Here is a 16590-nt window from a genome sequence, read left to right on the forward strand (position 1 = left end):
TCATTTAGAAAAAGAACAAACAAAAAAGGGCTCACCGTGCAACCCTGTCTCACCCCAATGGTACAATCAAAATATTCTGTTAAACCTTCATTTCCTTTCACACATGACTTAAGTTTGGAATACATAGATTTTAATACATTAAATACTTTCCCACCAATACCATTCTTAATGAGAATAAAATACAAAAGAGTATGTTGAACACTATCGAAAGCTTTAGAAAAATCAATAAATATACAATACATCTTTCCTTTTTGCTTTGTAATATATTTCTGAACCATTGACTGTAAAATAAAAATATTATCTATTGTGGAATAACCAGACCTGTATCCTGCTTGTTCTTCAAAGAGTATATTATTCATTTCTGCATAGTGCACTAACCTCGTATTCAGGATCTTTGTAAAAATTTTACCTAGTACGTTAAGCAGTGAGATTCCTCTATAGTTCTCCACATCATTTTTATCACCATTCTTATATAGAGGACAAATCACAGCTTCACACCAGGACTCTGGGAAATCTCCTGTTTCTAATATTTTGTTATATAAAGAAAGCATTATGGGACATAGCGTATGTAGAGCTACTTTTATCATTTCAATTATAATACCATCCGGTCCAGGGGCTTTTCCATTACTCATTGACATAATAGCTTTAAAGACCTCATTATACATAATATTACTGTCCAAAATTTCATCTCGATTAAAAACTGTAGTATCATGATTGTTTACACAGTCTGTAACAAAGATTTCAAAATCAGCATCTAAGTTACATTTTGACTCCGATAACAACTGCATAAAATATTCTAACCACTTAAAGTGTTCAATGTTATTAGATTGTTTGCTGGCCCCTCTAAAGCTCTTAATTTTCTTCCACAATTGTTGTGTTTTCATGTCACCCTGCAACATATTACCTAAGGTATTGTAATTGTACTGTTTTTTCTTTCTATCACATAATTTTTTAAATATACTTCTCTCAACAATATAACTCTTCAGATTTCTCTCATTACTTATTCTTCTAAAGAGATTTAGTGCAGTATCTTTAGCATATTTCTGGCATGAACAATCTTCGTCCCACCATTGTGGTTGGTTCCTTTTAAGTGTAGATTTTTTAATCAAAAATTTGCCTGCCTCATGTAGACAATCTGTCAGGATTTTAGTTGCTATTTTAGTGTTTTCTTCCACTGCTTTCCTAAACTCACATATAAAATTATTATTAAATAGATAAGATAACCTTTGTACAAACTCCCTTTCACTATCTATTCCCCATTTAAATCTTATCCAGGGTTTTACATTACCATCTGTCTTCGTTTTTGTTCTTGATTCAATGCTATTTATCCTCATAGTATACAGTAATGGGAAATGATCAGAAATATCCACGTGTAAGATTTCAAAATCCTTAACATATGTAAAGAGATCACTAGAGATAATAAAATAATCGATCACACTGCATCCTGCAGCTGATATAAATGTGAATTCTCCATCAATATCTTTACCAACTCTTCCATTAACTAAATGAATATTTAGATTGCGGCACATATCTAAAAGACAGCGACCAAACGTATTAATCACCTTATCTTTTGATTTTCTGTGCCATTCAAAATAATCATTAGTGTAATAACTGCCACAGGCTATATATTCAGAGTCATCACACTCAATGTAATCACATTCATTACCTGTTCTAGCATTAAAATCCCCTGCGATGATAAGTTTTACATCTTCTCCAAATTGATCTAGCACATTTAAGATTTCATTTTCCAAGGAAACAATACCATTTTTCTCTTCTCTCTTTCTATATGAGCTAGATCCCTCTGGGAAAATATAAGTGAAAATAAGGACAGTGTTATCTTCGAATAACCCACTCTCTTTGTCAGAATATAGAACTACACAGTCAGTTGCTTGTACACAAATCCTATAGAGATATTTCACAATAGAATCATGTACATATACACAAATACCTCCAATATTACGACCAAATGTTGACACTCGCTTATGCACGAGACGAAAACATGTATAATCAGTCAGTAAGTTGCAAAACTCAGTCTCATCTTGTGACCAGACTTCACTCAAACATATGACAGAGTTTCCATTCAGAGTGTCCAATAACTCACTGTTATTGACCTTTGTCTTTAACCCGTGAACATTCCATGCCAATACAGTGAGTTCATTTGGGCCGAGGCCGTCATCCTACCTTACGAAAGTTTCAGATGGTCTTTCTTTATTCGTTTCAATTTCAATCACGGACTCCGACTCTGTGTCATAAGTTAACATTTTACCGTCCACAAATAATTTGTCGAAACGAAGTGACATCCGTGTGTTTGGTTGAGTTTGTCGTAGAGTTTGCATGTAATTAACCAACTTTCTCCGTATCTCACGCACACGAGCACTGAAGTCCTCTGACACCCTAATTCGATTGTTTACTTCATCTTCACTACTTCGTTCACGCCATTCCCGAGTTTTTTGTCTTGCCTTGTGTAAAATCTCTTCCTTGTCTTTCCACCTTGTGAAACGAACCACCACCGGCCTTGCTCTCCCATGCGATCTTTTCCCAACCCGGTGAGCGCGTTCAATCGGTAGTTCCTCGTCGCTTTTGGCTCTTTCCACACCAAAGTATTCAGCCGCGTGTTCCCGTATCTTTTCTCACTCTCTTCCCATGTTTCCCGATCCGATTCTGGGATACCATAAAAAACAAGGTTATCCCGCCTGCTTTGGTTTTCCATGCGATCATACCTCTCCTGAAGTTCGGCATTTTCCTGTTCAAGTCTCTCCACTGTTTCCACAAACTTTTCCACCAACTCTTTTAAATCCATGACTTCTTTATGAAGTGATTCAATCTGCGTGAGAGTGTGAGGTTCGTTTGGTTCTAAACCACCTGTCGCTCCAAACAGTGTTGTTTGCCGCGTTGTTCTCTCCGGCCTAAACGTTGTGTCTACGACACCACGCTTGCCTCTCGCGGGACCGGGATTTTCCTCCACATCGCCCGCTAAGATTAAAAGAAGGCAGATTGCTACCGCTAGCCGCAGTCCGCCCGCAAACACGCCGTTATGGAGTTTTATTGTGGCTATCTTAACCTTTTCTTTGAACGCTGGCTGAGAATACCGTCCTATTCTCTGCCTCCATTGTTCAACGGTGATCCCCATGTCAGGTGTCTCTCTCTAGGTGACTTGATGATAATATTAGTAATAATATAATAAAGATTTGTTGAGGTGAACGCTGTTTCCGCTGCAGTAAATGATTCTCTTGATTGCTCTCGATGTGTTATTGTAAACATGAGATCTTTACTGTGCTGTAGATCCTCCCAACCCTCGTGTGTTCGCTCGTATGTAAATTCATCCCTTTAGTAAAATAATTCCAGTCCAATCTTTTAAGGTAATTTCACTCCGTCTGAACTTCTCACGAGTGACGGGTTTGTAGATATTAGTGAAGGAAATCTCAGTGGGTTATTTCAGAGCAATAAGCAACAGCTGTGGAAATACAGATGATTTAAAGACTGCCTGTTCCTTTCCGAGGCGCATTTTACATAGATTTATTTATTATAGATTTATTAAGAAATTATGTACCATTACCATGTGGACACAGTGTGGTGAAGAAAACTCTGATGTTAATCTGGGTCTACAAATTAAGATATAGTTTAAATCGGTGTAGAACTATTGAGATATTTACATGTCAGCCTCATCAAACAAACACAAATATTAGCATTTTAAAAACCTGCTTAGCATTGGGTTAGAAATGTTGTTTTGCACAGAGGTGTTTTTATGGATACTTATTTAATTTTAAGATTTAAGTGTGGATTGACATCAGTAATCAAATAGGAAATACAATTTCATACTTGTTTTTTTCTATCCTTATAATCTCTCTCACAATCTACACCATAAACAAACAAGAAAAAAAAGAATAGACAGTTTGTCATTAATTTATTAAACAAATATATTCATCATATAAATGGAATTTATGTCTAAATGTACAATATTTTATATTTCAGATCCCTTTCGAAGGGAATCATTTAAACAGTTATTTTTAAATGCTGTCGTTTAAAACAGTTTGCATTCGCGGATCGATCATAAACGTATTGCTACGAATGCAGGTGTCAGACTCTTTTCTCCTGACCTACCTTTGACCAAATCCGTTCTCATTAGTCTCTGTGAAAGTACAGGACGTGTGAAATGTCACTGTTAGAGTAAAGTCCACTTCTGGCGGAACAGATTCGCTGAAGATGACAGCATTTCCTCGCAGAGATTCAGATGCACTGGACCGTGCTTTAAGGTGAATGGTACATGCTGTATCCCATGTGTGTGTACAGTCCCACCGGAGTCACGCTCACCGAGTGTCTGTGAAACGGATGTGATCCCGTGTATGAAGCGTGAGCACCGACGGGAAATGAAAAGCCGAAGGCGGGAGGAAGCATCGGTTTAGAGGCCAGTTTTATCTTCTCGAGCTCGGCCTCCTGGAGCCGCTTGGCTTTAGCTCGTCTGTTCTGGAACCAGATCTTCACCTGAGTCTCGGTCAGGTTCAGCGAGCTGGAGAACTCGGCCCGTTCTGCGATGGACAGATACTGTTTCTGACGGAACTTCCGCTCCAGCGCGAGCAGCTGTGACGTACTGAACGGGGTCCGAGGCTTCCGGTTGGTTTTGTGTTTTCTCAGAGGACACGCTGGAGGACTGAGACGCCCTGGAGACAACAACAACACATCGAGCTTTACTCTCATCTCTCACACTGCTTCTGAGCTCAGCTGAACGATTACTCCACACCTCATAATGCCATTATAATGAGATTTAGGCAATGTTGCATTAAACGTACCTCACCTGAACTTAAATCAAACTGATGTAAATAAATAATAGTAGGCTACCAACCATAATTGTAGTACAATGTGTCATATGCAGATTTTAATAATCATAAACATGCTCATAAATGTCTTGTGATCACATTAGCACTTGAACGTGGTCGGTCTTGAATGACTTTCAGAACATTTAACAAATTTAATCGATCATGGTGAACTCAATAAAGTCAAACCAAGTAGGCCTATCTTAAAAAATAAAATAACCATGGTTTTACTAAATAATAATAATAAAAACATGCTACACTTACCATAGTTTAACTAAGGTATTTAAGGCTATAAAAATGGTAACAACCCCCACCCCTCTCCCAAAAGAAAAGCACGGTTAGACTATTGCACATTTTCTATAATAAAACAATGGTTAATTTTCGTAAGGTGTGAATCTGAGCTCGTATGTACCCGGTGAAATCATGCAACAGTTTATGATGGACATAACAAGCTTTGGCTGTTACTCACGGGGAGAGAGCTGATGAATCCACGTGCTCCGCTCCGCGCGCTCCGGGCTCTCCGCCTTCACCGGCGCGCTCTCGTGCAGTCTCAGAACGTCAACAGAGAATGCTAGACGAGCACCGGTCCGGTCTGAGTCTGCCTCCGGGATGAAAGCATGCGAGGTTCCGGCGGAAGAGCTGCTCGGTCTCCGATCTGCCATCAGCGCTTCAACACTGAACGGGAGGATCTTCGGTCTCTCGTCCTCCTCCACACTGATGCTGGTCTGCATCTCTCCTTTATCTCCTGAAATCACTTCAGCTTTCAAACCAGTGTCGAGAGAGGTCATGGTGATAACTGGGGCCATGCACGAGCTTGACTTGGAGAGCTCGGATGCTGCTGTGAAGTTGGAGTACTGTAATCTAATAACACAGGCGTCATCCAATCAGAACAGAGCGGGGTGGGGCTTAAGTTTCTCCTGAAGTTTGTCTGTTGTGTTTGTTTACGATCTGTGTTGAGTATTTGAGCAAACACAGAGCTAAATAAAGTACTGTTTTTTTTTTTACCAAATTAAAGATACACTAAACTGCATTTACAATTATTGTTTGACTAATTGTCCCTGATAGCACATGTACATCACAGAGACTGCAAGACGTATTTTTTAGTTTTTGCACATCTGCTATAATTCTGTAGGACGATTCTATCAGATATCATATAGACGTTTAAAAGACGTCTTTAAAATGTCAATGATAGTAAAACTAACATCTCAAAGACTTCAAATGTGTGTACACATCTTGCAGATGTACCTGTGCTATCTGATATTATACAATAGTTCATTAATTTGACGTATTCTTTTGCTGCTTGTGTTGCAGAACATTAACAGTGCACAGTACCAGCTCCAGTAATTGCTGAACAGTCAATCAGTGGTGATTAGTGTTTTACTAGAGTAATTATTAGTCTCGGTGATGTTGTTGTTTGGCGCCAGCAGCGGCGGGATCAAAGCCCCTCGCGACCAGACATTCCTTTCCGTCTGAAAAATTTAGTTTCTTAAAGCATCGCAAGACAGGTACTAGCTCTTTCTGTTTCTGGCTGCTGTAATAGAGCAGATCAGAGATTACGATGACAGGAGAGCTAATAACATATCAGTGAGAAGTATCAGTTACTGATGTTAATATTTTCAGTTTACTGGTACTTTCATGCATAGTGTGCAGCAGTTCTCCTTTTTCGTAAACTGCAATTGGTTGTAACTGATAAAATTACACGCAAGCGGTAATTTAGCATTTCCTTAATTTCACATCCGGCACTTAAACGGAATAAATCTGTAATTATGCTTGGAGACACTTAGAGCCCATTAGATGAAATGAGTGGCGCTGTGTGTCGCGCGCTTTGAAGTCTCGCGCTGCGGTGATGTTTGATCCTTCCGCAGTAAAAATGAGCAACATAAACACAAACCTGCACACACGAAACACATTACCCTCCCGCTGGCCGAGAAAGCACGGATCTCCTTCGTGTAAGGGAGTAGTAAATATCTGCGTGGGCTGTTTGTGCAGGGAACAGAGTTAGGGGCAGTTATCAAGCGCTTTAGGGTAAGATGTGCCGTGGAGAAGGTGATTATCATAGTTTTTATTGAAATCTCAGGGCAACAAATGAGGGCTGAACTGTGACTGTAAGTGCCATCAGAGCTTTGTTTAACTTCACAAACTCCACCTTTGATTCCGAGTCTGGAGGCAGGCACACGAGACAAAGAGCCTTTGTGGTTCTCTCCGAGAGTTGTCTTAACCCTTTTCATGCAGACTCTGTCAATTCTGACTTAAAAGACTTAAAAGGTTCCGTGGATATCAAAAGAGGGTCCGAGGGAAACGTTTGGCCTTGGTGAACAGCCAAAGGATTTCAGGATCTGTGTCACCGCGGAACATGTGTGTCTCATTAAGCTGTTTCAGACACAAACTCACGCGGTGTACTTTGACTCGTGTCGTGTACATGATGTTAGAGTCCTCGTCCCGACAGATGCTCGGATCGAGTCGCGTTCAGAGCTTGATCACAACATTATGATGCTCTCGCAGAAGATGAAAGACCTGGCTGCTGAGATCATTACAGATAATGTCTCCTATTTCAAAGCAATTAGCGCAATCAGGCGTAAAGGGCCACTCGGTGCCTCACGGTTATTTAAGCTCCTACCCACATAGCAAATTTTCTCTGGCCCAGCTCCGGCCCACACAACCAGCTTTTGCTTGGCCCACATACCGCAATGAATGACGGTCCTAGTGTGGACCAGGTCTGGATTCCAGATAAAAGCCATACATGGGCCATAACTGGACCAAGTCTCAGCCAAGTTAATTACGCATAACTGGCCCAGAACTGGGCCAGATCGAAATATAACATTGGAATCAAAACATAACCTTAAGTAAACCATATCAACACCAGTCTTTAACCAGAAAGCCCAAAACTGAGCCACAGCTGAGCATGATCCAATTTTTCTGTGGCCCAGCTCTGGCCCACAAGACTTGGCCCACATACCGCAATGAATGACGGTCCTAGTGTGGACCAGGTCTGGATTCCAAACAAAGGCCATACATGGGCCATAACTGGACCAAGTCTCGGCCAAGTTAATTACCCATAACTCCAATACTCTGGACTAGATTCCACGTCAGCCTCAACACCACCATAACCAAGCCACTTACACACCCCTCCCAGATAAATAGTCACATCAAGACAGTATTCTGAACAAATATTTAATTGTGTTAAACATCAAAGCATTGGCATCGGTTTTTTCATCATGACATTTTTCCGTTGTACAAACTCCTCTCTAAAATGACACTCCTCTGTCAGTTCAGCTAAAAATAAATAAAAACAAAAATAAAACAAGTGCTGTTTTTTTTGGTTTATGATGTTTCACTTTAAGTGGTACTTGATCATCAAGTTTCATTGCTTTGCTTAATGCTTGAACATCCATGTTTCTGGTCACGAACAAGATTCACTAAACATATAACACTAGAACATGTTTCATCAACAAGTTTCACTTCACAAAACACTTTTTACATCCACGTTTATGGCTAGGAACAAGTAGTACTCTTCAAATGACTCTGAAACAGTAATTCTGTCACTGAACAATTTGAACTCTCGACAGAGCTTTTGAACATCCAAGCCTGAATCCTGTTAACCAGTCATATTGTCCTTAAGCACTTTGCTCTTCATCCTTTCTTTCCGTCCACCATCTCTGTCTGGGGCCAGATACAGCCATCTTTTAACGGTGGAATCAATGTCTTTCTCTGTGGCATCGGATGTTAGACGGTTACGTCTCACAGCCGCTGAAAAACACAAGCACACATGATTTAGAATTAACTTATGCATCATCAGGTAATGTGGATATTGAATCAAATGCAATATTACAACAAAACCTGAACCCAGATTTAAATTCAAATTCTGACTTGTCTACTTCAGGTGAAAGATCATTCAATATAATGTTTATTTATATATATATATATATATATATATATATAGATATTTGAACTCTGTGAACAGTGAACGCACAGACACAAACTCGCTAGTTCTGTAACTTACTCAGAGAATACATGGTGATCATAATACTTTTAAATACTCAACAACTCAATACTGTTTATTACTTATTGTCAACTTAATTTAAAGGTTGGCAATGTCAAAATTCAACATATTACAGTATACGGATCATAAGTAGGGTTGCGTATTGCTTGAAATTTTCCGGTTCTGATTATGGTTCCATTTAAATGAACTATTATAAAGTGCTGTTACCAGACCCGGAGATCGGCTGAATGGATTTGAAAACGGTAAAACTCAACTTTTTAACTCTAGGGAAGTTTATTAGCCTATTTTCAAAAATTAGCCTATTTTCAAAAAAAGTGGAGTGTTCCTTTAAGGATGGGTGCAGGGACAGATGAGCAAATGGTCTTTCTCCCAAATCTTCCTGTCAGATTAGAAAGTTTATTGTTTTGTTGGATGTCATGCGTGTTGCGAGAGTTCATGAGTTTTGGATTCACAAGGAATTGATTTCATAAGGAAATAGTTTCTCTCCTTACATATTGGGAATAAATGGCAACTTACCAATCACAACATCTCGTATCTGTAGGCGTAGGAAGCTAATCTTTCCATTCAATCCTCTCATGTTAACTTTCCTCGCCAAGGAGTTGGTAAACAGACCATGCATGATTCTCCAAACAGACTCCTGCACATCCGCCCCACCTTTAAGAGCCAGAGTGTTTACCTGAAATCATTTATGTAATTAGTTTTAAGCAGTGGTTTAATATTTTAGAATTTCAATCACTAAATACAAAGATTATTATAGTTGAAATTGGTCCAAAAATTCTCTTAAAAAAATATATATATATATATTGTGTGCTCACGAGAAACTGTCTAGGTGCTCACACATTACAATTTATGGCTAATCTAGTGTAAACCATTTCCCTTTGTGCGTCACTGCCATTTTACTGTGGGAAAAAGGAGAGCAGAGATGCAAATTAATTAAGGAAGATGGCTCTCATTAAGGCCCTGTAAGAATGGATAAGTTTTTTGTTCGTTCAGTGTCAAAAAGAAGTTTGAAATTATCAGCAGTATCCACCTTACTTTTCACCTTGTGCTGAAAACTTTGAACCATTATAATCAGTTCAGATGTCATTATCACAACAAAAACATGTTGCATATATATATATATATATATATATATATATATATATATATATAGTCTTACACAATGGAAAGCAGTTTTACAGTATTAAAAAAGAAAAATTGTGTCAGTGTTTAATTTCATCAGAAGTACAAGTCTAAAGCCCTCAAAAGCATATTTATCTAGCAGATGTGTCAGTCTGACCATTGGGCTGAACAAAAGATGAGCATCGCTATAGATGACTTCTGTTATGTAATGGGGAAGCTCATGAGTCAGCCAATGCTAAACAACTGGCAGCTAGGTTCAGGCTACATATCCAATAAAATCCAAATCTTCACGTTTCACTGTACCAATGTTTTCTTTTCTTTTTTTCTTTTATGAACCATTAACCCTATACATTTTTATAAACATACAGAACAATGCAAACGGAGCCGCTGTGTGCCCCATACAACATCTAGTCATAGTTTTTACAAACAATATGATTACAACAGTGTGATCAGAACATCCAGTGTTCATTATTGTGTGGGCTTTCATGGCTTTGCTTAAAGCTAATGAGAGAAAAAGAAACTTATTTAGAAAATAAAAGCCAGCCAACTAGGATTTAATGTTATTAAAAGAAATGCTCACATACCAATTGCTTATGGAGGTCAGGAGTACTCCGCAGATTGCCCTCCATGCTCTGTAGAGAAGTGAGATCTTTGAGAGGCAACAAATTTCGATCTAGGCCTATCTCTGTCTCCTGACTTGATTGCATACACTGGAGGGTCTTCATGATAATTCGCATTTGGTCCATAAGCATCTCCTGTTTTGTTAATATATTACGAAGAAGAACTAAGAGGAAAAAAGAGAAAGACAGGCAGATTAGGTTTTTTTGTTGTCCAAATTTTACTTGCCAGACACCTATAGAAAACATAAAATGTCTACATTTAAACAAAATTTTAATTCAGAAACCTATAAATTGCAATTATATACCAAAACACTATTGGTGTTGTCATTATTTAATAAGCAACATTACACATGCATTCACATTTGACACAGCAAGCAAGGGAGCACTAAATAGCTATCAATTTTATAGAGGAAGTGTTTTGTGCAGATGACTGTGAGCATGCACAGATCAGGGATGGGCATTTTTGGCAATTTCAATCATCGATAGGTTTCAAAATAGATTAATCGAGTACTCAGGGGGAGGGGCTTGTGCAGGGGAGGGACAATGCCGTAATGGAGATAATAAAAATCTGTTAAGAAAATGAATGTTAATATAAAAATATGACATGCAAACATGTCTATCAAAGATGAACACATGATTATAACAGTTAGATTATGATTATGATAACATTGACTTTAACATTACAACTTGTATCTGTACAAAAGGATGCATATGCCAGTGAACTAAGTTATGCACTAGCGAAAGAGAGTGAGAGATGCAACAGAGAGAGAGAGAGCAATATGACTGGCTCAAATAACTCAATCATTGTCGGGCAGTACACTAGAAAATGAAACTAAACATGTAATGTTCAGTGCATTCAGCATGTTAATAAATGTTAATATGCCAATGCATCCTATATTAGATTAATTAGATGTAGCCAACCCAGACATCACTATGTGAATTCGAAACCATGCATTTCTCTCTTCTCATGTCTATACTTTGAACCTCATGCTGTTGCAAGCTAAACAATAAGAGCTCATGGTGCCACCCAAAGTGTTGCTGTAACTAATCAGAATTTTTTCCCACGATCATCGTTTTCATGACTGATCATCGCTGTCACAGCCGAGTACTCGAGTACTCGATCACTGTTGCACATCTCTAGCACAGATTGCGGAAAATCACTGGCAATGTGAATTAAGCAAAATCAGACAATCCTGAGGCTAATCCCATGACACACTATCAGTGCATTCCCTGTGTGAAAAGGGCTAAACACTAATATACTCACAAATTTGGTGACTGGATGTTTGCTCGATGTCCGTGGTCTGGTGTGGCTGAGGGAGCGTCGAAGGTTCGGAGTGCTTTTTTTTATGGATCTCTTTACTTTTATGGGCTGGTCTTCTGACCTCAACGTTGGCTTGGCTTAAAAGGGTCTCAGTGCTTGATTTACTTAATGTACAACTCTCGGAGAGAAAATTCCAGCCCGATGATAACATAGCAATGCTGGTCTGCTGACTTGAGTGGATCTCAGGAGTGCTGTGGCAATCTGCATACAAGTCAGGACTGTAGCAACTTGGGAGAAGATTGGGACTCTTTTGGCCATGTGAACGAAGGTGAGGACTGCTTTGGCCATGTAGGCTAACATCAGGACTGCTATGATCGCGTGAATGAAGGTCAGTTCTGCCTTGGCCACTAAGGTGGAGGTTGTCTACTGCAGGAGAAATCTGTTCCCTAGAGATCACTGGAGCATTAGGTAAGGCATACCTCCTGCAAAGTACAAAACATCTTAGTCCTTTAACAGCTGGGATAAAATGCACTGTAATTTAAAATGGCTGATGTTTCTTACTTTTTTTGGACTTTGTTGCTTTAATTCCTTCCATCTCATCATTGTGGAGGGCAAGAGTACTGTGGAAGATCTTAGGGCAGTTTGGCTTTCCTGGGTCTAATTTGTTGGCATGTCTAGCAAATTTCGGAGCATCGGGTATAGAATACCTTCTGCTTAAAAGTACATAAATGTCATTTATCTGCTGTGATAAAATACATTATCATTATAAAAAGCAGAAGCTTCCTACCCTTTTCTTGATTTTGGTTCTTTCAGGTGCTCTTCCATCGCATTATCATCGTCGTCGTCTTCTCCAGGGAAAAGAATGTTCTTGGGTCTAACATCACATTTATCAATTTCAAGATAGGCTTTTATTTGTAAATGTGGTGCAAAACATTAAACAAACAAACCAAAACCAAACCTACATTCTTTTTCTTTGAAATGTAATTGGTGAGTCTCCTCCATCGGTCTGATCAATGTCTGTGTGATCAACAGCAAGTGGTAGTTTGCGTCTAGCTTCCTTGTAGTCATCTGGAAAAACAGCATCACAAAAATTAATTTACAAAGTAAAACTGTGATTTTAACTATTACTTATTACTTTTAACTTTTTATAACTATTCAATTTGAAGAAAGTGGTGGCAAAACAACTCACGTGACGTGAAAATAATTCTGGCCTTATGGGGCTTCCAGTCATCTCCAGGACTCTCCTGTGATTTCACAGCTTTTGTTATATCTATCTTATTTGGAGGCCACATGCACTCTCCATTTTTAATCCAGACTGAAGGCACAACTTCAACCTCATTTGTCTTGTCAAAGACAACAATGTGAAACATCTAAAGAGACAAGAATGATATTCCTTAGCCAACTATTATACACAAGCATCTTCAGAGTTATTTCTCTTGATGCAGGAGTGGAACAACAACAAATTTGTTTCGGAATGGCAATCTCACATACTTCTGCAGCTTCTTTCCTGTCATGAAACACTTGACATTTGTGGAGAGGTTGGAAGCCACATAAATTCCCAACTCTTTTGAATCAATAGGATATTTAAAGAAGTGTTCCACCTGTTTATATTCTTTGCCCACAAGATATACTGCACCTTTATCCTCAACAATGTTTTGGACTAAAACCAACTTATTGTCAATTCTGACACAAGAATCTCTCTCATTGAGCTTCACAACTACATCATCAATCGCGAGAACTTTAAATTGATGAGCTTGTTGCGAGAAGCACTCTGGTACTGGCCCATCCGTATGTTCTTTATCCAATTTTTGAATTGCCTCTTCTACATCACAACTGTAGTTGCTATTTTCTATCTCTGACAATCTACGCATCACCTGAGTCAAAGGATTGCATGGCCCTCGTACCAGTTTTTTGAGTTTTCCTAAGAAATTTTCAAAGGGAAATCCTGATATTAGATCTAGATTGCCATGGATTTTGACATCTTCACTGAGGTGCACCAGCCCATGAATATTATAAACCAAAAACTCTTCACCATAAAGCTGGCCAAAGTGTTCAACAAATGAACGCAACAGAGTGTTTGCAAAGTCATTCATCTCCATACAAAATTCTGGACTTGCCAAAATGTACACAGCTACAGACAAAAGCATGAAGTTGTCATAGATTTGAGTCTGTAAAACACCATTCAGCACAACTGGACCAGTGTATAACAAAAATTGGCGTAGCTCTGTTGCTTTCCACCTACATCGATCTGCCAGTGCCCGAGGCCTTCGAGCAAACTCACTTGGAATGTAACTTCTCAGTGCAAGAAGTCTATCTGACACCATGGAAGCTTGAATGGATGATATGCGACAGTGCAAGGGGCCGATGGTGCTGATCCACAAGTCTAAAAGACGCCGCATTACACCCAGACAAACCAAGTGCATGTAATCGTGAGGGAAACAAGTGACCATGTCAATGCCAATGTCTGTAAGAGGTGAGTGCTGAATGTGGTGTTCTTCATCAGTGCTTGCCTAAAACTCTCATCAGTTCTGCCGCTTTGCATTCACCTCAGGAAATGTCATTCGATTTGATTTCCAGACACCTGTTTGATGACACTTGTCACATCCATGATATGCAGTGTGTGACTTCACACCTCTGATGAAGGCTCGGGCAGGGGTATCGCACATAACTGAAACAACATTCAAAAGAATGTTTTCTGCTTGAACAGAACCCATCCCTCAACATTTTTAGCTCGTGAACCAGATCATGAAGATAATCAGCCAAAGAATTTGGCTTTGAAGTACCACAAAAAAGTCCAATCAACACTGGTGCCTTAGTGTGACCTTGCAGCAAACCAAGAATCGGCCAAAACTGTGTACTAGTACTCTTAAAGAGTGGTAGTCCATCAAAATTCAACTGTAGCTTGAAGACATGTTTGTCTGCCACAGTATGCCAAACGCTATCAAGGATTTCCTAAATGAATTCAGAATTCCACAATAATGAAACACACCACCAGCTATACTCCTAATGTTGTATCTTGTTTTTGTTTTCAGCAACGTTCTTCCATCCTTAGGCAGAGAGGAATGATGGACTTTGAGAATGGTAAGAAGTGCTGACAAAGCAATTAATGAAATTCCAAATTCAATTGCCCAATCTACTAGTGAACACTGCAAATCTCTCTGACTACAAGGATCTTGAAGATCAGACTGGTCCTCAACAGAAACTGCAGCCTCTTCATGTACTTCCTTATCCTCAACATCTGCTTCAATATTCTGATGGTCACTTCCTTCATCACTAATTTCCATGTCTGATTCCCCCGAAGCATCAACACAAACACTTAACTCAGAATCGTCCTCCACCTCCCCCTCCTATGTTCCACATCGTCAATCAATTCACTGACTAGTTTTAGTGCCCTTCTTCTGGAATTGCTCCTATCATTGTACTTCCATACCTTATCCATACTGTGACTTTACAGAATCCTTTTTGTTCTTCCTCCTAAAAATAAAAAATACATATTATTTTGTTTTTAATAGACTATAATGAAATACCAGAAAAGATACGTTTTTTTCAGCCTCTGCTTGCATTCTGAAAAAAAATTCACAATACAGTAACAATACAGTTGTAATCGCGAAAGCAAACTAGCTTTAACAATGAAATGATTAGCAGTTTGATGATTAACTAAAACCACTAATTAAAAACAATTAATCATCATTAAAACTCAATACATAGATTGTATTGAGGATGCAGTATACTGAATATTTTTGATGCCTAATTACAAATTTTTTAGTTCATTTAAAAAACATATTATTACTTATTATATTCAAAGTAGAAGTAGAATAAAAGAACAATACCCCTTTTTCGAGCATTTACTCAATTTCAACATGACAAATTCTAAAATATTGGTTGAACAATTATATTTTTATTTTAACATTTAATATACAGTATGGGCCAAAAGTTTGACACATTACTATTTTTAATGTTTTTGAAAGAAGTTTCTTCTGCTCATCAAGCTTGCATTTATTTGATCAGAAATACAGAAAATAAATGTAATATTGTGATATATTATTACAATTTAAAAATAATTGGTTTTCAATTTATTATACTTTAAATTATTACTTATTTCTCCGATGCAAAGCTGAATATTCAGGATCATTACTCGAGTCTATCAGATGATCCTTTAGAAATCATTCTAATATGATGATTCATTATCAAATGGGAACAGTTCTGCTGCTTAATATTTTTCCAGAACATGTGATACTTTTTTAGGATACTTTAATGAATAAAAAGTAAAATAACATAAAAATAAAAAAGAAGCAAATGTTTTCAAAATATAAATCTTTTGTAACAACAATATACACTACTGGTCAGTAATTTGGGGTCAGTAATTTTTTTCTTTCTATTTTGAAATAAATAAATATCTTATTCAGCAAGGATGTGTTAAATTGCTAACGAACGTGATCGTAAAGAAGATTTTTATTTTTATAAATGCAGTTATTTTTAACCTTTTATTCAGCAAATATATTAGGCAGCAGAACTGTTCCCAACACCCAACACATAATATGATTTTTAAAAGATCATGTGATAGACTTGAGTAATAATCCTGAAAATTCAGCTTTGCATCACATAAATAAAATGGTAATTTAAAGTATAATAATAAATTGAAAACCAATAAGTTTTAAATTTAATAATATATTAAAATATTAAATATATATTTTTAAAAAATTCTGTATTTTTTAATCAATAAAAAATGCAGGATTGATGAGCAGAAAAAACTTCTTTCAAAAACATTAAAAAACA

At 37.9% G+C, this 16590-nt stretch overlaps 2 protein-coding genes across 2 annotated transcripts; both read right to left on the reverse strand.

Moving 5' to 3' along the window:
- Positions 1–4105: 4105 nt before the first annotated feature.
- LOC113078329 (homeobox protein MSX-2-like) lies at positions 4106–5667 on the reverse strand. Its single transcript, XM_026250652.1, has 2 exons — positions 5281–5667; positions 4106–4658 (listed from the first exon to the last, which is right to left on the reverse strand). Exons 1-2 carry the CDS (start codon positions 5615–5617, stop codon positions 4249–4251), a joined length of 747 nt encoding a protein of 248 aa, XP_026106437.1. The 5' UTR covers positions 5618–5667; the 3' UTR covers positions 4106–4248.
- A 2335-nt stretch (positions 5668–8002) lies between these two features.
- On the reverse strand, positions 8003–12126 carry LOC113078330 (uncharacterized). The gene is made up of 4 exons (XM_026250653.1): positions 11818–12126; positions 10518–10717; positions 9328–9487; positions 8003–8558 (listed from the first exon to the last, which is right to left on the reverse strand). The coding sequence occupies exons 1-4, from the start codon at positions 12023–12025 to the stop codon at positions 8407–8409; spliced, it is 720 nt and encodes a 239-aa protein (XP_026106438.1). The 5' UTR covers positions 12026–12126; the 3' UTR covers positions 8003–8406.
- Positions 12127–16590: the final 4464 nt, after the last annotated feature.

The sequence above is a fragment of the Carassius auratus genome, unplaced genomic scaffold (assembly GCF_003368295.1).
Source record: "Carassius auratus strain Wakin unplaced genomic scaffold, ASM336829v1 scaf_tig00025362, whole genome shotgun sequence".
NCBI classification, from domain to species: domain Eukaryota; kingdom Metazoa; phylum Chordata; class Actinopteri; order Cypriniformes; family Cyprinidae; genus Carassius; species Carassius auratus.

Coding starts and splice junctions, on each gene's coding strand:
- LOC113078329 (XM_026250652.1), bottom strand. CDS start 5,617: ATGGCCCCAGTTATCACCATGACCTCTCTCGACACTGGTTTGAAAGCT. Junction 4,659..5,280: donor GATTCATCAGCTCTCTCCCC/GTGAGTAACAGC, acceptor TGTTGTCTCCAG/GGCGTCTCAGTCCTCCAGCG.
- LOC113078330 (XM_026250653.1), bottom strand. CDS start 12,025: ATGTTATCATCGGGCTGGAATTTTCTCTCCGAGAGTTGTACATTAAGT. Junction 10,718..11,817: donor AACATCCAGTCACCAAATTT/GTGAGTATATTA, acceptor TTTTCCTCTTAG/TTCTTCTTCGTAATATATTA. Junction 9,488..10,517: donor CTGACCTCCATAAGCAATTG/GTATGTGAGCAT, acceptor AAATGATTTCAG/GTAAACACTCTGGCTCTTAA.